At 47.1% G+C, this 21,574-nt stretch overlaps 1 protein-coding gene across 1 annotated transcript in view; it reads left to right on the forward strand.

Moving 5' to 3' along the window:
* The window catches only part of LOC139551635 (ferroxidase HEPHL1-like), a 70,775-nt gene that overhangs the window by 37,371 nt on the left and 11,830 nt on the right, over nt 1-21,574 (forward strand). The window contains exons 6-15 of the mRNA XM_071362902.1: nt 4,678-4,852; nt 5,597-5,736; nt 7,908-8,039; nt 8,129-8,334; nt 11,821-11,965; nt 12,531-12,743; nt 16,365-16,581; nt 16,849-16,988; nt 19,864-19,989; nt 21,391-21,497. Of these exons, the coding sequence (XP_071219003.1) occupies nt 4,678-4,852; nt 5,597-5,736; nt 7,908-8,039; nt 8,129-8,334; nt 11,821-11,965; nt 12,531-12,743; nt 16,365-16,581; nt 16,849-16,988; nt 19,864-19,989; nt 21,391-21,497 (1,601 nt within the window). The remainder of the gene's footprint in view (nt 1-4,677; nt 4,853-5,596; nt 5,737-7,907; nt 8,040-8,128; nt 8,335-11,820; nt 11,966-12,530; nt 12,744-16,364; nt 16,582-16,848; nt 16,989-19,863; nt 19,990-21,390; nt 21,498-21,574) is intronic.

The raw sequence follows: 21,574 nt of genomic DNA on the forward strand, positions 1-21,574 counted from the left end.
TCTGGCCACACTAGACCTAGTTAGATATGACAGGAGTTCCAACCAGTATCTGGCCACACTAGACCTAGTTAGATATGACAGGAGACTCCAACCAGTATCTGGCCACACTAGACCTAGTTAGATATGACAGGAGACTCCAACCAGTATCTGACCACACTAGACCTAGTTAGATATGACAGGAGACTCCAACCAGTATCTGGCCACACTAGACCTAGTTAGATATGACAGGAGACTCCAACCAGTATCTGGCCACACTAGACCTAGTTAGATATGACAGGAGACTCCAACCAGTATCTGACCACACTAGACCTAGTTAGATATGACAGGAGACTCCAACCAGTATCTGGCCACACTAGACCTAGTTAGATATGACAGGAGACTCCAACCAGTATCTGACCACACTAGACCTAGTTAGATATGACAGGAGACTCCAACCAGTATCTGGCCACACTAGACCTAGTTAGATATGACAGGAGACTCCAACCAGTATCTGACCACACTAGACCTAGTTAGATATGACAGGAGTTCCAACCAGTATCTGACCACACTAGACCTAGTTAGATATGACAGGAGACTCCAACCAGTATCTGACCACACTAGACCTAGTTAGATATGACAGGAGACTCCAACCAGTATCTGACCACACTAGACCTAGTTAGATATGACAGGAGACTCCAACCAGTATCTGGCCACACTAGACCTAGTTAGATATGACAGGAGTTCCAACCAGTATCTGACCACACTAGACCTAGTTAGATATGACAGGAGACTCCAACCAGTATCTGACCACACTAGACCTAGTTAGATATGACAGGAGACTCCAACCAGTATCTGACCACACTAGACCTAGTTAGATATGACAGGAGACTCCAACCAGTATCTGGCCACACTAGACCTAGTTAGATATGACAGGAGACTCCAACCAGTATCTGGCCACACTAGACCTAGTTAGATATGACAGGAGACTCCAACCAGTATCTGGCCACACTAGACCTAGTTAGATATGACAGGAGACTCCAACCAGTATCTGACCACACTAGACCTAGTTAGATATGACAGGAGACTCCAACCAGTATCTGGCCACACTAGACCTAGTTAGATATGACAGGAGGCTCCAACCAGTATCTGACCACACTAGACCTAGTTAGATATGACAGTAGTTCCAACCAGTATCTGACCACACTAGACCTAGTTAGATATGACAGTAGTTCCAACCAGTATCTGACCACACTAGACCTAGTTAGATATGACAGGAGACTCCAACCAGTATCTGGCCACACTAGACCTAGTTAGATATGACAGGAGACTCCAACCAGTATCTGACCACACTAGACCTAGTTAGATATGACAGGAGACTCCAACCAGTATCTGACCACACTAGACCTAGTTAGATATGACAGGAGACTCCAACCAGTATCTGGCCACACTAGACCTAGTTAGATATGACAGGAGACTCCAACCAGTATCTGGCCACACTAGACCTAGTTAGATATGACAGGAGACTCCAACCAGTATCTGGCCACACTAGACCTAGTTAGATATGACAGGAGACTCCAACCAGTATCTGGCCACACTAGACCTAGTTAGATATGACAGGAGACTCCAACCAGTATCTGACCACACTAGACCTAGTTAGATATGACAGGAGACTCCAACCAGTATCTGGCCACACTAGACCTAGTTAGATATGACAGGAGACTCAAACCAGTATCTGACCACACTAGACCTAGTTAGATATGACAGGAGACTCCAACCAGTATCTGACCACACTAGACCTAGTTAGATATGACAGGAGACTCCAACCAGTATCTGGCCACACTAGACCTAGTTAGATATGACAGGAGACTCCAACCAGTATCTGACCACACTAGACCTAGTTAGATATGACAGTAGTTCCAACCAGTATCTGACCACACTAGACCTAGTTAGATATGACAGGAGACTCCAACCAGTATCTGACCACACTAGACCTAGTTAGATATGACAGGAGACTCCAACCAGTATCTGGCCACACTAGACCTAGTTAGATATGACAGGAGACTCCAACCAGTATCTGGCCACACTAGACCTAGTTAGATATGACAGGAGACTCCAACCAGTATCTGACCACACTAGACCTAGTTAGATATGACAGGAGACTCCAACCAGTATCTGACCACACTAGACCTAGTTAGATATGACAGGAGACTCCAACCAGTATCTGGCCACACTAGACCTAGTTAGATATGACAGGAGACTCCAACCAGTATCTGACCACACTAGACCTAGTTAGATATGACAGGAGACTCCAACCAGTATCTGACCACACTAGACCTAGTTAGATATGACAGGAGACTCCAACCAGTATCTGGCCACACTAGACCTAGTTAGATATGACAGGAGTTCCAACCAGTATCTGACCACACTAGACCTAGTTAGATATGACAGGAGACTCCAACCAGTATCTGGCCACACTAGACCTAGTTAGATATGACAGGAGACTCCAACCAGTATCTGACCACACTAGACCTAGTTAGATATGACAGGAGACTCCAACCAGTATCTGGCCACACTAGACCTAGTTAGATATGACAGGAGACTCCAACCAGTATCTGGCCACACTAGACCTAGTTAGATATGACAGGAGACTCCAACCAGTATCTGACCACACTAGACCTAGTTAGATATGACAGGAGACTCCAACCAGTATCTGACCACACTAGACCTAGTTAGATATGACAGGAGACTCCAACCAGTATCTGACCACACTAGACCTAGTTAGATATGACAGGAGACTCCAACCAGTATCTGGCCACACTAGACCTAGTTAGATATGACAGGAGTTCCAACCAGTATCTGACCACACTAGACCTAGTTAGATATGACAGGAGACTCCAACCAGTATCTGGCCACACTAGACCTAGTTAGATATGACAGGAGACTCCAACCAGTATCTGACCACACTAGACCTAGTTAGATATGACAGGAGACTCCAACCAGTATCTGGCCACACTAGACCTAGTTAGATATGACAGGAGACTCCAACCAGTATCTGGCCACACTAGACCTAGTTAGATATGACAGGAGACTCCAACCAGTATCTGGCCACACTAGACCTAGTTAGATATGACAGGAGACTCCAACCAGTATCTGACCACACTAGACCTAGTTAGATATGACAGTAGTTCCAACCAGTATCTGACCACACTAGACCTAGTTAGATATGACAGGAGACTCCAACCAGTATCTGGCCACACTAGACCTAGTTAGATATGACAGGAGACTCCAACCAGTATCTGGCCACACTAGACCTAGTTAGATATGACAGGAGACTCCAACCAGTATCTGGCCACACTAGACCTAGTTAGATATGACAGGAGTTCCAACCAGTATCTGGCCACACTAGACCTAGTTAGATATGACAGGAGACTCCAACCAGTATCTGACCACACTAGACCTAGTTAGATATGACAGGAGACTCCAACCAGTATCTGACCACACTAGACCTAGTTAGATATGACAGGAGACTCCAACCAGTATCTGACCACACTAGACCTAGTTAGATATGACAGTAGTTCCAACCAGTATCTGACCACACTAGACCTAGTTAGATATGACAGGAGACTCCAACCAGTATCTGACCACACTAGACCTAGTTAGATATGACAGGAGACTCCAACCAGTATCTGGCCACACTAGACCTAGTTAGATATGACAGTAGTTCCAACCAGTATCTGACCACACTAGACCTAGTTAGATATGACAGTAGTTCCAACCAGTATCTGACCACACTAGACCTAGTTAGATATGACAGGAGACTCCAACCAGTATCTGACCACACTAGACCTAGTTAGATATGACAGTAGTTCCAACCAGTATCTGACCACACTAGACCTAGTTAGATATGACAGTAGTTCCAACCAGTATCTGACCACACTAGACCTAGTTAGATATGACAGGAGACTCCAACCAGTATCTGGCCACACTAGACCTAGTTAGATATGACAGGAGACTCCAACCAGTATCTGGCCACACTAGACCTAGTTAGATATGACAGTAGTTCCAACCAGTATCTGGCCACACTAGACCTAGTTAGATATGACAGGAGACTCCAACCAGTATCTGGCCACACTAGACCTAGTTAGATATGACAGGAGACTCCAACCAGTATCTGACCACACTAGACCTAGTTAGATATGACAGGAGACTCCAACCAGTATCTGACCACACTAGACCTAGTTAGATATGACAGGAGACTCCAACCAGTATCTGGCCACACTAGACCTAGTTAGATATGACAGTAGTTCCAACCAGTATCTGGCCACACTAGACCTAGTTAGATATGACAGGAGACTCCAACCAGTATCTGGCCACACTAGACCTAGTTAGATATGACAGGAGACTCCAACCAGTATCTGGCCACACTAGACCTAGTTAGATATGACAGGAGTTCCAACCAGTAAGTTTTCCTTCCCAGGGGTAATTCAGTTCACTATGTGGTTCTTAATGACAGGCTGTATAACTCTGGCCTGCTCTCACTCTGTCCTGTCCTTACCTGTGTGTGTGTGTGTGTGTGTGTGTGTGTGTGTGTGTGTGTGTGTGTGTGTGTGTGTGTGTGTGTGTGTGTGTGTGTGTGTGTGTGTGTGTGTGTGTGTGTGTGTGTGTGTGTGTGTGTGTGTGTGTGTGTGTGTGTACCAGCCGGTATGCAGGCACTGTATGAGGTGGTATCCTGTGATGATGGTGTCAGCCCCTCAGCAGCCCCCCCTGCTGGCCCAGTCAGGAAGTACTACCTGGCAGCAGAGACCGTCACTTGGGACTATGCTCCTACCGGCATCGACACACAAACCAACCTCTCCCTCACACTGCCTGACAGGTAACACACACCAACCTCTCCCACACACTGCCAGAGAGGTAACACACACACCAACCTCTCCCTCACACTGCCCGACAGGTAACACACACACCAACCTCTCCCACACACTGCCCGACAGGTAACACACACCAACCTCTCCCTCACACTGCCCGACAGGTAACACACACACCAACCTCTGTATAGTGTATGTAACGGTCAGTGGAGGCTGCTGAAGGGAGGACGGTTGTTAGTGACGGCTGGAATGGAGTCAATGGAATGGTATCAACCACATGGAAGCTCCTCCAGTCCTCCAGTCCTCCAGTCCTCCAGTCCTCCAGTCCTCCAGTCCTCCAGTCCTCCAGCTCTTCCAGTCCTCCAGTCCTCCAGCTCTTCCAGTCCTCCAGTCCTCCAGTCCTCCAGTCCTCCAGTCCTCCAGCTCTTCCAGTCCTCCAGTCCTCCAGTCCTCCAGCTCTTCCAGTCCTCCAGTCCTCCAGTCCTCCAGCTCTTCCAGTCCTCCAGTCCTCCAGCTCTTCCAGTCCTCCAGTCCTCCAGTCCTCCAGCTCTTCCAGTCCTCCAGTCCTCCAGTCCTCCAGCTCTGCTGTTTATTCTGCTCAGTTTAACTCTACAGAGAAATTCCATCATCATGAATAAGCAAAGCTGGAGAAATCACTCTGTCTCATCCTCCTCTCCTCTGTCTCATCCTCCTCTCCTCTCTGTCTCATCCTCCTCTCCTCCTCATCCTCCTTCTCCTCCTCCTCCTCCCAGTCCCTCTGAGGTGTTCTTCGGTAGTGGTGATGGCAGGATAGGCGGTCGCTATATGAAGGCGGTGTATCGTGGCTACACAGACGACACCTTCACCACCAGACAACCTCTCACCCCTGAAACACAACACCTGGGAATACTGGGTAAGACCTGCTGTCACTCTCCCTGTTTCTCTGTGCCTCTCCCTGTTTCTCTGTGCCTCTCTCTGTTTCTCTGTGCCTCTCTCTGTTTCTTTGTGCCTCTCTCTGTTTCTCTGTGCCTCTCTTGTTTCTCTGTGCCTCTCTCTGTTTCTCTATGCCTCTCTCTGTTTCTCTGTGCCTCTCTCTGTTTCTCTGTCCCTCTCTCTGTTTCTCTGTGCCTCTCTCTGTTTCTCTGTGCCTCTCTCTGTTTCTCTGTGCCTCTCTCTGTTTCTCTGTGCCTCTCTCTGTTTCTCTGTGCCTCTCTCTGTTTCTCTGTGCCTCTCTCTGTTTCTCTGTGCCTCTCTCTGTTTCTATGTGCCTCTCTCTGTTTCTCTGTGCCTCTCTCTGTTTCTCTGTGCCTCTCTCTGTTTCTCTGTCCCTCTCTCTGTTTCTCTGTGCCTCTCTCTGTTTCTCTGTGCCTCTCCCTGTTTCTCTGTGCCTCTCTCTGTTTCTCTGTGCCTCTCTCTGTTTCTCTGTGCCTCTCCCTGTTTCTCTGTCCCTCTCTCTGTTTCTCTGTGCCTCTCTCTGTTTCTCTGTGCCTCTCTCTGTTTCTCTGTCCCTCTCTCTGTTTCTCTGTGCCTCTCCTGTTTCTCTGTGCCTCTCTCTGTTTCTCTGTGCCTCTCTCTGTTTCTCTGTGCCTCTCTGTTTCTCTGTGCCTCTCTCTGTTTCTCTGTGCCTCTCTGTTTCTCTGTCCCTCTCTCTGTTTCTCTGTGCCTCTCTCTGTTTCTCTGTCCCTCTCTCTGTTTCTCTGTGCCTCTCTCTGTTTCTCTGTGCCTCATGTGGGAGTGAATGATACATTTAGGGACAGACATAAAAGTGTACATTAGAATATAAACAGGAGAAGGCAGACATGAGTGCATTTGCCATTCTGGTAAATACAGGAAACCAAAGATAAAACAGATAGTAAAATGGCCGAAGCCATACGTTCTTTAAAGTGCATTTATGGAAAGAGCAGGACACCATTATGAAGATTAAATAGAGAGGAAAGGCCATAAGTGCTTAGGGTAAAGGCCATAAGTGCTTACGGTAAGATAGACATATGTTAATTTTAGGAGATAAGAGGGTCCTGCCTCCATTATAATCTAATCAAGAGCGGATACAGGCGTTATTGGGCGTAAACAAGCAGGAAGCCTGAAATGAAGGATAATGGTGGCAGATGACCTGGGAGAAGTAATTTAATTAATGTATGTAATGATCTCATGTGTGTATAAAGAGAGAGCCAGTGCTCTGGGAAGGTGTGTGATCCGCGGACCACCCCGGCTTGTGATACATTGTATTAAAAGTCTTTATTGATTTTACAAGTTCTTATACGAGTGTTATATTTCTGAGACGATTATCCACGACACTCTCTCTGTTTCTCTGTGCCTCTCTCTGTTTCTCTGTGCCTCTCTCTGTTTCTCTGTGCCTCTCTCTGTTTCTCTGTGCCTCTCTCTGTTTCTCTGTGCCTCTCTCTGTTTCTCTGTCCCTCTCTCTGTTTCTCTGTGCCTCTCTCTGTTTCTCTGTCCCTCTCTCTGTTTCTCTGTCCCTCTCTCTGTTTCTCTGTCCCTCTCTCTGTTTCTCTGTCCCTCTCTCTGTTTCTCTGTCCCTCTCTCTGTTTCTCTGTGCCTCTCTCTGTTTCTCTGTCCCTCTCTCTGTTTCTCTGTCCCTCTCTCTGTTTCTCTGTCCCTCTCTCTGTTTCTCTGTCCCTCTCTCTGTTTCTCTGTCCCTCTCTCTGTTTCTCTGTCCCTCTCTCTGTTTCTCTGTCCCTCTCTCTGTTTCTCTGTGCCTCTCTCTGTTTCTCTGTCCCTCTCTCTGTTTCTCTGTCCCTCTCTCTGTTTCTCTGTCCCTCTCTCTGTTTCTCTGTCCCTCTCTCTGTTTCTCTGTCCCTCTCTCTGTTTCTCTGTGCCTCTCTCTGTTTCTCTGTGCCTCTCTCTGTTTCTCTGTGCCTCTCTCTCTCATCTCATTGGGTCCGTTTGTAGCTCAGTTGGTTGAGCATGGCGTTTATAACACCAGGGTAGTGGGATCGATTTCCGAGACCGCCCATACTTATAAAGGAAGGAAGGCATGACTGTTAACTGCTTCCGATAAAAGTGTCTGCTAAATGGCAAAAATGATCTCTCTTTCTTTCTCTCTCTCATCCCTCTCTCTCTCTCTAGGCCCGGTGCTGAGGGCTGAGGTAGGGGACATTCTACAGGTGGTGTTTCTGAACAAGGCAGACAGAAACTACAGTATCCAGCCTCACGGCCTCCACTTCGACAAACAATACCAGGGAACCAGTTACCAAGACGGTGAGACACGCTCGCTCGCTAGTGCAAGGCGTACATCAGTTATGATACCTTGTTCTTCTGACTGGCTGTGTTGTCTAATGTTTCCCCAGGTGTAGAGAAGCCAGGCTCAGCTGTGTCTCCAGGCTCCAGGTTTACCTATACCTGGCAGGTGTTGGATGGTCCCTCCCTCTCTGACCCTCCCTGTTTGTCCTACCTGTACTACTCTGGCTCCTCCCCTGTAGAGGACACCAACGCTGGCCTCGCCGGACCACTACTGGTCTGTAGGCCCGGAGCACTGGGGGACCACGGCAAGCAGGTACATGACAGTACACACATACACACACACAAAAAATAACTTTTTTGGGGGGGAAATTAGATCGGCGGTTACTCACCAGAAATTCGACCAGAAATTTGACTTCCTGGACCTGGATCCTTTGTTTGGACTACCCGAGGCAGCCCCATCCATCCCAGGTGATACTCTAAAACGTTGCTACCTGAGAAGGATGAGTGGGATCTTAGTCTGTCACTGTATATTATTAGCTGACATTCAGTCCTTTGGACAATAAAATAGATGAGCTCAGGGCGAGGATGTCCCCCGGTCCATTCAACCAGCAGGCTTCTCCGTCCATCACGTGGATAGGAACAAAAAAACTAATGGAAACAAAGAGATGTCTCATGATTAACATCTCATGGTGTGATTGTGGTAACGTACAGGAACTCAAGTCCTTTTGTTCTCCCGATCTCAATACCTCACCAACAAATGCCGACCGCATTCCCCCACAGGCACAACAACAGCTCTCAAGGAACTACACTGGACTTGGAATAAAAAAACCTTGAGACTGAATTTGTTGTACCTTGTGACTTTAACAAAGTAAATCTGAGGAAAACGCTCTGGAAATTCTATCAACACATCTCCTTTGCTACTCGCGGCAAGAGCGTTTTTAACCATTGCTACTCTTCCTTCTGGGATGGCTACAAGGACCTCCCCCCGCCTTCCCTTCTGGAAATCTGACCACGCATTCATGCTGCTCCTCCCCGCCTTAAGCAGGAAGCACCCGTGGTAAGGACTGTTCAATGTTGGTCTGGACTGTTCAGGACTGTTCAATGTTGGTCTGGACTGTTCAGGACTGTTCAGTGTTGGTCTGGACTGTTCAGGACTGTTCAGTGTTGGTCTGGACTGTTCAGGACTGTTCAGTGTTGGTCTGGACTGTTCAGGACTGTTCAGTGTTGGTCTGGACTGTTCAGGACTGTTCAGTGTTGGTCTGGACTGTTCAGGACTGTTCAGTGTTGGTCTGGACTGTTCAGGACTGTTCAGTGTTGGTCTGGACTGTTCAGGACTGTTCAGTGTTGGTCTGGACTGTTCAGTGTTGGTCTGGACTGTTCAGGACTGTTCAACCTCTGGGAATAATATCGACGTATACACTGACTCGGTGACCACATACGTGGTAACATTACCATGTATGTTATCATGTTACCATGTATGTTACCATGTACGTTTTGCCATGTATGTTACCTTGTACATGTTACCATGTATGTTCCTATGTATGTTCCTATGTATGTTCCTATGTATGTTCCTATGTATGTTCCTATGTATGTTCCTATGTATGTTCCTATGTATGTTCCTATGTATGTTCCTATGTACATGTTATCATATATGTTACCATGAATGTCATAATTTGTCACCATTTATGTTGCCATGTTATCATGTTACCATTTATGTTACTTTGTACATGTTACCATGTACACGTTACCATGTACGTTACCATGTATGTTACCATGTACACGTTACCATGTACAGGTTATCATACCTTCAAACTCAGTGCCTCTTTGCTTGACATCATGGGAAAATCCAAAGAAATCAGCCAAGACCTCAGAAAAGCAATTGTAGACCTCCACAAGTCTGGTTCATCCTTGGGAGCAATTTCCAAATGCCTGAAGGTACCACGTTCATCTGTACAAACAATAGTACGCAAGTATAAACACCATGGGACCACGCAGCCGTCATACCGCTCAGGAAGGAGACGCGTTCTGTCTCCTAGTGATGAACAGACTTTGGTGCGAAAAGTGCAAATCAATCCCAGAACAACAGCAAAAGACCTTGTGAAGATGCTGGAGGAAACGAATACAAAAGTATCTATATCCACAGTAAAACGAGTCCTATATCGACATAACCTGAAAGGCCGCTCAGCAAGGAAGAAGCCACTGCTCCAATTCCGCCATAAAAAAGCCAGACTACGGTTTGCAACTGCACATGGGGACAAAGATTGCACTTCTTGGAGAAATGTCCTCTGGTCTGATGAAACAAAAATAGAACAGTTTGGCCATAATGACCATCGTTATGTTTGGAGGAAAAAGGGGGAGGCTTGCAAGCCGAAGAACACCATCCCAACCGTGAAGCACGGGGGTGGCAGCATCATGTTGTGGGGGTGCTTTGCTGCAGGAGGGACTGGTGCACTTCACAGAATAGATGGCATCAGGGCCTCCCGGGTGGCGCTGTGGTCTAGGGCACTGCATCGCAGCGCTAGCTGCGCCACCAGAGTCTCTGGGTTCGCGCCCAGGCTCTGTCGCAGCCGGCCGCGACCGGGAGGTCCGTGGGGCGACGCACAATTGGCCTAGCGTCGTCCGGGTTAGGGAGGGTTTGGCCGGTAGGGATATCCTTGTCTCATCGCGCTCCAGCGACTCCTGTGGCGGGCTGGGCGCAGTGCGCGCTAACTGAGGGGGCCAGGTGCACGGTGTTTCCTCCGATACATTGGTGCGGCTGGCTTCCGGGTTGGAGGCGCGCTGTGTTAAGAAGCAGTGCGGCTTGGTTGGGTTGTGCTTCGGAGGACGCATGGCTTTCGACCTTCGTCTCTCCCGAGCCCGTACGGGAGTTGTAGCGATGAGACAAGATAGTAATTACTAGCGATTGGATACCACGAAAATTGGGGAGAAAAAAAGAAAAAAGAAAAAAAAGAATAGATGGCATCATGAGGCAGAAAAAGCACTTCACAAAATAGATGGCATCATGAGGGAGGAAAATTATGTGGATATATTGAAGCAACGTCTCAAGACATCAACGAGGAAATTAAAGCTTGGTCGCAAATGGGTCTTCTAAATGGACAATGACCCCAAGCATACTTCCAAAGTTGTGGCAAAATGGCTGAAGGACAACAAAGTCAAGGTATTGGAGTGGCCATCACAAAGCCCTGACCTCAATCCTATAGAACATTTGTGGGCAGAACTGAAAAAGCTTGTGTGAGCAAGGAGGCCTACAAACCTGATTCAGTTACACCAGCTCTGTCAGGAGGAATGGACCAAAATTCACCCAACTTATTGTGGGAAGCTTGTGGAAGGCTACCCAAAACGTTTGACCCAAGTTAAACTATTTAAAGGCAATGCTACCAAATACTAATTGAGTGTATGTAAACTTCTGACCCACTGGGTATGTGATGAAATAAATAAAAGCTGAAATAAATAATTCTCTCTACTATTATTCTGACATTTCACATTCTTAAAATAAAGTGGTGATCCTAACTGACCTAAGACAGGGAATTTTTACTAGGATTAAATGTCAGGAATTGTGAAAAACTGACTTTAAATGTACTTGGCTAAGGTGTATGTAAACTTACGACTTCAACTGTACATGGTAACATACATGATAACAGCATTGCTCTTATCATATCTCTCTGTGTGTGTGTGTGTGTGTGTGTGTGTGTGTGTGTGTGTGTGTGTGTGTGTGTGTGTGTGTGTGTGTGTGTGTGTGTGTGTGTGTGTGTGTGTGTGTGTGTGTGTGTGTGTGTGTGTGTGTGTGTGTGTGGTGCAGAGGGAGGTAGACAGGGAGTTGTTCCTGCTGTTCTCTGTGATGGATGAGAACCTGAGCTGGTACCTTCAGAGGAACATAGAGACCTATGGATCAGACCAGTCAGACCCAGACAACGAAGACTTTCAGGAGAGCAACAATATGCACGGTATGATACACACACCGGTCCGCTTCTACACTTTACCCATCAAGTTGTAGGACCTGTATACTTATAGTGCAGAACTGTCTTTTCCATTAGTTAGCACCTGTTCAACTATTTTATTGTCATTGCCGTCAACTTTTTACTACTTTCTATATCTCCTCTGAGTGTAGTAGTTGATATCATCTCTCCTCCCTTCTCTCTCTACTCTCTCCTCCCTTCTCTCCTCGCTCTCCTCTCTCCTCTCCCCTCCTCTCTCTCCTCCCTTCCCCTCTCTCTCCTCCCTCCTCTCCTCCCTTCTCCTCTCTCCGATCTCTCCTCCCTTCTCTCCTCTCTCCCTTCCCTCCTCTCTCCTATCTCATGGTGGTGTAGTTGTTGATATCATCTCTCCTCTCCCCTCCTCTCTCTCCTCCCTTCCCCTCTCTCTCCTCCCTCCTCTCCTCCCTTCTCCTCTCTCCGATCTCTCCTCCCTTCTCTCCTCCCTCCTCTCCTCCCTTCTCTCCTCTCTCCCTTCCCTCCTCTCTCCTATCTCATGGTGGTGTAGTAGTTGATATCATCTCTCCTTCTCTCTCAGCGGTGAACGGCTTCATGTACGGGAACCTTCCAGGCCTGGACATGTGTTCCGGGGACAGGGTATTTTGGTACACCTTTGGGCTGGGTACGGAGGTGGATATCCATGGGGTGTACTGGGAGGGGAACACCTTCCAGAGACATGGTACTACCAGAGATACACTGAGCCTGTTCCCCCACACCACCGCTGCTGTCAGCATGCTGCCTCACACACCTGGTACGTACACACACACCTGGTACGTACACACACACCTGGTACGTACACACACATCTGGTACGTACACACGCATCTGGTACGTACACACGCACCTGGTACGTACACACACACCTGGTACGTACACACGCACCTGGTACGTACACACGCACCTGGTACGTACACACGCACCTGGTACGTACACACGCACCTGGTACGTACACACGCACCTGGTACGTACACACACACCTGGTACGTACACACACACCTGGTACGTACACACACACCTGGTACGTACACACACACCTGGTACGAACACACACACCTGGTACGTACACACACACCTGGTACATACACACACACTTGGTACGTACACACACACCTGGTACGTACACACACACACCTGGTACGTACACACACACCTGGTACGTACACACACACACCTGGTACGTACACACACACACCTGGTACGTACACACACACACCTGGTACGTACACACACACCTGGTACGTACACACACACCTGGTACGTACACACACACCTGGTACGTACACACACAGCTGGTACGTACACACACACAGCTGGTACGTACACACACACACCTGGTACGTACACACACACACCTGGTACGTACACACACACACCTGGTACGTACACACACACACACCTGGTACGTACACACACACACACACCTGGTACGTACACACACACACACCTGGTACGTACACACACACACCTGGTACGTGTACACACACACCTGGTATGTACACACACACCTGGTACGTACACACACACCTGGTACGTACACACACACGGCGGTGTCCACGCCAGACTGTGACAGAGAGTTCCTGTTGTTTTTAATGGATGACCTCACTGACGTGACCTCACAGCCCACTTCCTGTGACCTCTTACCTTAAGAACACTTGACCAAAGGAAGTAGGAACGTCTAAATTGGAGATTTGAACGTAAACTAAAGTGATACATTCAACAAGCACTTACATAAATCTTCCATCTTTACTAACGACATGCCACTGGTTTGAGTAAACCATGTGGAAGACTCAACACTATACACATCAGCTAATACAGCGACTGAAATGACTGCATGGGGATCCATAATAAACCACAGGAAGAGTAGCTGCTGCCTTGGCTGTAACTAATGGGGATCCATAATAAACCACAGGAAGAGTAGCTGCTGCCTTGGCAGGAACTAATGGGGATCCATAATAAACCACAGGAAGAGTAGCTGCTGCCTTGGCTGGAACTAATGGGGATCCATAATAAACCCCATGAAGAGTAGCTGCTGCCTTGGCAGGAACTAATGGGGATCCATAATAAACCCCAGGAAGAGTAGCTGCTGCCTTGGCAGGAACTAATGGGGATCCATAATAAACGCCAGGAAGAGTAACTGCTGCCTTGGCAGGAACTAATGGGGATCCATAATAAACCCCAGGAAGAGTAGCTGCAGCCTTGGCAGGAACTAATGGGGATCCATAATAAACCCCAGGAAGAATAGCTGCAGTCTTGGCAGGAACTAATGGGGATCCGTAATAAACACACATACAGCTGTGGTGTTCAAAGTCGGGGTCTCTTGGCAGGAACTAATGGGGATCCGTAATAAACACACATACAGCTGTGGTGTTCAAAGTCGGGGTCGCGACCCCGGAACGACAAAAAATCTCTAAAATGTCGGAAACAAAACATTTAAGAGTACAGGTGATTGTTTGGGACAACATGCAAGCGTTTTTGAGATAGATAATTTGAAAAATAAAATGTTATTTACTAAAAGTATATTTTGGTTTCTTTTAATTTTGATAAGAGATTAAAATTTAGAAATGTACCAATTTTAAGGTTGTGTCATATTTGGGGTGGTGTGATGTGGTGAGAAATTGATGTGGGAAAAAAATGGGGTCCCTGCTGAAGGAGTTTGAATAGCACACCGGTCACTAGATTAACAGGGAGGTGTATACCACCAGCAGGATCACTAGATTAACAGGGAGGTGTATAACACCAGCAGGATCACTAGATTAACAGGGAGGTGTATACCACCAGCAGGATCACTAGATTAACAGGGAGGTGTATACCACCAGCAGGATCACTAGATTAACAGGGAGGTGTATACCACCAGCAGGATCACTAGATTAACAGGGAGGTGTATACCACCAGCAGGATCACTAGATTAACAGGGAGGTGTATACCTCCAGCAGGATCACTAGATTAACAGGATCACTAGATTAACAGGGAGGTGTATACCACCACCAGGATCACTAGATTAACAGGGAGGTGTATACCACCAGCAGGATCACTAGATTAACAGGGAGGTGTATACCACCAGCAGGATCACTAGATTAACAGGGAGGTGTATAACACCAGCAGGATCACTAGATTAACAGGGAGGTGTATACCACCAGCAGGATCACTAGATTAACAGGGAGGTGTATAACACCAGCAGGATCACTAGATTAACAGGGAGGTGTATAACACCAGCAGGATCACTATATTAACAGGGAGGTGTATACCACCAGCAGGATCTCTAGATTAACAGGGAGGTGTATAACACCAGCAGGATCACTAGATTAACAGGGAGGTGTATAACACCAGCAGGATCACTAGATTAACAGGGAGGTGTATAACACCAGCAGGATCACTAGTTTAACAGGGAGGTGTATAACACCAGCAGGATCTCTAGATTAACAGGGAGGTGTATACCACCAGCAGGATCACTAGATTAACAGGATCACTAGATTAACAGGGAGGTGTATACCACCAGCAGGATCACTAGATTAACAGGGAGGTGTATACCACCAGCAGGATCACTAGATTAACAGGGAGGTGTATACCACCAGCAGGATCACTAGATTTACAGGATCACTAGATTAACAGGGAGGTGTATAACACCAGCAGGATCACTAGATTAACAGGGAGGTGTATAACACCAGCAGGGTCACTAGATTAACAGGGAGGTGTATACCACCAGCAGGATCACTAGATTAACAGGGAGGTGTATACCACCAGCAGGATCACTAGATTAACAGGGAGGTGTATACCACCAGCAGGATCTCTAGATTAACAGGGAGGTGTATAACACCAGCAGGATCACTAGATTAACAGGGAGGTGTATAACACCAGCAGGATCACTAGATTAACAGGGAGGTGTATACCACCAGCAGGATCACTAGATTAACAGGGAGGTGTATAACACCAGCAGGATCACTAGATTAACAGGGAGGTGTATACCACCAGCAGGATCACTAGATTAACAGGGAGGTCTATACCACCAGCAGGATCACTAGATTAACAGGGAGGTGTATAACACCAGCAGGATCACTAGATTAACAGGGAGGTGTATACCACCAGCAGGATCACTAGATTAACAGGGAGGTGTATACCACCAGCAGATCACTGAGGAAGACAGACAACTGTCATGTATATTCAGAAATGACTTCATGTTTCAGATTTAGACTCTGATGCTTTTGACGGGGGAACACTGTTTGTCTACATGGACATTATTAATTACCCCTTGACCTCTAACCCTGACCTCTGACCCCTGTGTCTCTAGGTGTATTTGAGGTGAGCTGCAGAGTGACTGACCACTATAATGTTAACCTCTGTCCCTGACCCCTGACCTCTGACCCCTGTTTCTCTAGGTGTATTTGAGGTGAGCTGCAGAGTGACTGACCACTATAATGGAGGGATGAGACAGCAGTACTCTGTGAAGACCTGCTCCGAGAGCAACGTGAAACACACACACTCCCCTGCCTCGTCCGTGGTTCGCTACTACATCAGCGCAGAGGAGGTGGAGTGGGACTACTCACCTAACCGGGTCTGGGAACTAGAGAAACATCACGCTACAGAGGAGGACAGGTAGAGAGAGAGAAGGAGGAGGAGGTTTCATTTTATTGGTCACATAAACATGATTTAGCAGATGTTATTGTGTGTGTGTGTGTGTGTGTGTGTGTGTGTGTGTGTGTGTGTGTGTGTGTGTGTGTGTGTGTGTGTGTGTGTGTGTGTGTGTGTGTGTGTGTGTGTGTGTGTGTGTGTGTGTGTGTGTGTGTGTGTGTGTGTGTGTGTGTGTGTGTGTGTGTGTGTGATTCATTCATTCATTCATAATTTTGTGTGTGTGTGTCCCAGTCCAGGCAGTGTATTCGTGGGCAGGGGAGAGAATCGTATTGGTCCACGCTATAAGAAGGCAGTGTATATACAGTACACTGACGACACCTTCAGGACACAGACGGAACTGCAGCCGGAACAACTGCACCTCGGCATTCTGGGTAAGGGAGGGGTCCCAATAATATGTCCTTCCTCCGGATGTTTGCACTTGTTCACTACTTCCAACAAATGTAAAAGCATTGGATTGGTGTAGACATGGGCTACAGTGAGTTTCTATATACCAGTCATTTCCTTTCAAATCCATGAAGGGAAATAGCGGAGAACAAGGTGGGATTAGTGAGACGCACACTGTCTCTTTAAATCAGTCACTGAACAAATGAACCATGCCATTCTGGCAGCTGATCAAATCCCAGCTAGCACATTTGGTTCCTTGGAAGTTGTGGGAACGTATGTTTTTGTTTTTCACGTTGGTAGTTTTAAACTGAACGTTTTTTAAAAACGTTCTGAGAAACGAACTGAACATTTTTCCTTTTCTGGGAACGTTTTTACTCTGGATCCTCCCAGTTTTCCTGGGAGGTTTTGTTTACGCTCTGAGAACGGACATTATAGGTTATTTGGAGGTTTTTGAAAAGCTTCCTTGAAGGCGAACACCTGGGTTTATTTTCATCATGTCCGAGGGAATTCTAGGTCAGGGAGATTTTTCACACATAATTGGCCACGGAGAGGGCGGGTCTGGGATCCGCGCTCCCAAACAATACACCATATGACGGCTTCCGGTGGATTGAAGGGGGGTGAAAATAAATATAGGCATTTTGCTAACCTCTATGCTATACTGAATATACTATACGGCTCTATGCTATACTGAATATACTATACGGCTCTATGCTATACTGAATATACTATACGGCTCTATGTGATACTGATTATACTATACGCTTTTAGTGCAAGGTTCCCTCTAAACTGCCACGCAGTTTTTTTTTTGTCTAGTTCCTGTCTGACTCTGGGGTTCCGCTAGCGGAACTCCTCCCACATTCCACTGAAAAGCCAGAGCGCGAAATTCAAATTATTTTTTTGTTGAAATATTTAACTTTCACACATTAACAAGTCCAATACAGCAAATGAAAGATACACATCTTGTGAATCCAGCCAACATGTCCGATTTTTAAAATGTTTTACAGCGAAAACACCACGTATATTTATGTTAGCTCACCACCAAATACAAAAAAAAGACAGACATTTTTCACAGCACAGGTAGCATGCACAAAACCAACATAACTAACCAAGATCCAACCAAACTAACCTAGAAACAACTTCATCAGATGACAGTCCTATAACATGTTACACAATAAATCGATGTTTTGTTCGAAAAATGTGCACATTTGAGGTATAAATCAGTTTTACATTTCAGCTACCATCACAGCTACCGTCAAAAATAGCACCGAAGCAGCCAGAGTAATTATAGAGACCAACGTGAATTACCTAAATACTCATCATAAAACATTTCTGAAAAATCGATGGTGTACAGCAAATTAAAGACAAACATCTTGTGAATCCAGCCAATATTTCCGATTATTTAAGTGTTTTACAGCGAAAACACAATATAGCATTATATTAGCTTACTACAATAGCCTACCACACTACCGCATTCATTCATCAAGGCACGTTAGCGATAGCAATAGGCACGTTAGCGTTAGCGAATAAACCAGCAAAAGATATTAAATTTCACTAACCTTCATAAACCTTCCTCAGATGACAGTCCTATAACATCAGGTTATACATACACTTATGCTTTGTTCGAAAATGTGCATATTTAGAGCTGAAATCAGTGGTTATACAATGTGCTAACGTAGCATCTTTTTCCCAGAATGTGCGGATATTTCTATTAGACTCTCACCTATTCTGACCAAATAGCTATTCATAAACATTACAAAAAAATACATGTTGTATAGGAAACGATAGATCCATTAGTTCTTAATGCAATCGCAGTGTTAGAATTCTAAAAATACCTTCATTACGACATAAGACTTAGTTATGGTAAGGGAATGCCCAAAACCTGAGCGCAAAGCTACTAGTACACAGTTCGACAGATATATGTAATAGCATCACAAAATGGTTCCTACTTTTGGCGATCTTCCATCAGAATGTTGTACAAGGGGTCCTTTGTCCAGAACCGTCTTTATTTGGTATTAGAACGTTCTTTTTCCCTCTTGAATTAGCAAGCACACTGGCCAAGTGTCGCGAAGCTATCCTTCCTGAACATATGCAGACAAAGCAACACGCCTAACGTCCCGAAAAAAATTCAATAATCTAATAAAACTATATTGAAAAAACATACTTTACGATGATATTGTGACATGTATCAAATAAAATCAAAGCCGGAGATAGTATTCGCCTATAACGACAGTTTTTCAGAAGGCAATAACAGGTCCCTCCATGCGCCTTGCAGAAAACAGAAAATGGAGGACACGTCGTTCCAAGAGGTTTCTTTCCATCTCAGACCGAGATAATCAACTCATTTCTTCTCTCACTTCCTCTTGACATCTAGGGGAAGGTGTATGACGTGCACGTATAGTCATACGTATCATGCCCATTTATAGGCAGGTCCTTGAACAGAACATCGATTTCAGACTTTCCACTTCCTGGTCAGAAAGTGTGCTGCCAAATGAGTTCTGTTTTACCCACAGACAAAATTCAAACGGTTTTAGAAACTAGAGAGTGTTTTCTATCCAATAGTAATAATAATATGCATATTGTACGAGCAAGAATTGAGTACGAGGCCGTTTAAATTGGGCACGATTTTCCCCCAAAGTGAAAACAGCGCCCTCTGTCCTCATCAGGTTAAATGTGCTGAGAATGTTCCAAAGCCAGGAAACTATCCTGCACTATTCCCGGAAAGTTGTGGAAAGATTGTAGGCAAAATAACAGTAGGACAACCATGCTCTCACCAAGCTTTAAGAAACAGATGGTTCTCAGAACGTTTATGCGCTAGCTGGGATTGATACGGTTACTGTGTGTGTTTGTGTGTCGTTCCTACAGGTCCTATAATCAGGGTGGAGGTGGGAGAGGAGGTTCTGATCACCTTTAAGAACAGAGCCAGCCGTCCGTACTCTATACACGCTCACGGAGTGGTCACTACCGACACACACACACCTGTCCAGCCAGGTAAAACACACACACAAACACACTGCCCGGGCTGTACTCTATACAAACACACAGAGTGGACATCACAGACACACCTGTCCAACCAACAACGGTCCATGTTAGTGTGTGTGTGACTGCTCCTCCCCTTTTATCTCCTCTCTCCTCTTCTATCATCCTCTCTCCTTTCCTCCTCTCCTCTCTCCTCTTCTATCATCCTCTCTCCTTTCCTCCTCTCCTCTCTCCTCTTCTATCATCCTCTCTCCTCGTCTCCTCCTCCCCCATCTCCTCTCCTCTTTTCTCCTCTCCTCTTCTCCTCCTCTCCCCTGTCCACTCCTCCCCTCTCCCCCTCTACCTCCTCTCCTTCTTTCCTTTTTCCCTCCCCCTCTCCTTTCCTCCTCTCCCCTATTCTCCTCCTCTCCCCCCTCCCCTCTCCCTCTATCCCTCTATCCCCCTCTCCTTGTCTCCCCTTCTCCTTCTCTCCCTCTATCCCCCTCTCCTCTCACCCTCTCCTCCTCTCCCCTCTCATCATCTTCTCCTCTCCCCTGTCCACTCCTCCCCTCTCCTCCTCTCTCCTCCCCTCTCCCCATCTACCTCCTCTCCCCCCTCCCTCTACCCCCTCTCCCCTCTCCTCCTCTCCCCTCTCATCATCTCCTCCTCTCCCCTGTCCACTCCTCCCCTCTCCTCCTCTCTCATCCCCCCTCTCCATCTCTCTCCTCTCCTCTTCCCCTCCCCTCTCCCTCTATCCCCCTCTCCTTGTCTCCCCTTCTCCTTCTCTCCCTCTATCCCCCTCTCCTCTCACCCTCTCCTCCTCTCCCCTCTCATCATCTTCTCCTCTCCCCTGTCCACTCCTCCCCTCTCCTCCTCTCTCCTCCCCTCTCCCCGTCTACCTCCTCTCCCCCCTCCCTCTACCCCCTCTCCCCTCTCCTCCTCTCCCCCCTCCTCCTCTCCCCTCTCATCATCTCCTCCTCTCCCCTGTCCACTCCTCCCCTCTCCTCCTCTCTCATCCCCCCTCTCCATCTCTCTCCTCTCCTCTTCCCCTCCCCTCTCTCTATCCCCCTCTCCTCCTCTCCCCTGTTCACTTCCTCCTCTCTCATCCCCCCTCTCCATCTCTCCTCTCTCCTCTTCTCCTCCTCTCCCCCTCTCCCCTGTTCACTCCTCCCCTCTCCTCCTCTCTCATCCCCCCTCTCCATCTCTCCTCTCCTCTTCCTCTTCCTCTCCCCCTCTCCCCTGTCCACTCCTCCCCTCTCCTCCCCCCTCTCCATCTCTCTCCTCTTCCTCTCCCTCTCCCCTCTCTCTCCTCTCCTCCCCCTCCCCTCTATCCCTCTCTACCCTCTCCTCCTCTCCCCTGTCCACTCCTCCCCTCTCCTCCTCTCTCATCCCCCCTCTCCATCTCTCTCCTCTCCTCTATTCTCACATCCCCAGGTTATATGACAGAGTTCAGGTGGGAGGTGCCAGAGAGCTCTGGGCCAGGAGTCTCTGATCCTAACTGTATCTCCTACGCGTACTACTCTACTGTTGACTTCGTCAAGGTGTGTGTGTGTGTGTTTACCTATAGAACTCCTGAGAATGTGTGTGTCTACCTGTATCCAGTAAGTCTCTCTATCTG

The sequence above is a fragment of the Salvelinus alpinus genome, chromosome 24, assembly GCF_045679555.1.
Source record: "Salvelinus alpinus chromosome 24, SLU_Salpinus.1, whole genome shotgun sequence".
Classification (NCBI taxonomy): domain Eukaryota; kingdom Metazoa; phylum Chordata; class Actinopteri; order Salmoniformes; family Salmonidae; genus Salvelinus; species Salvelinus alpinus.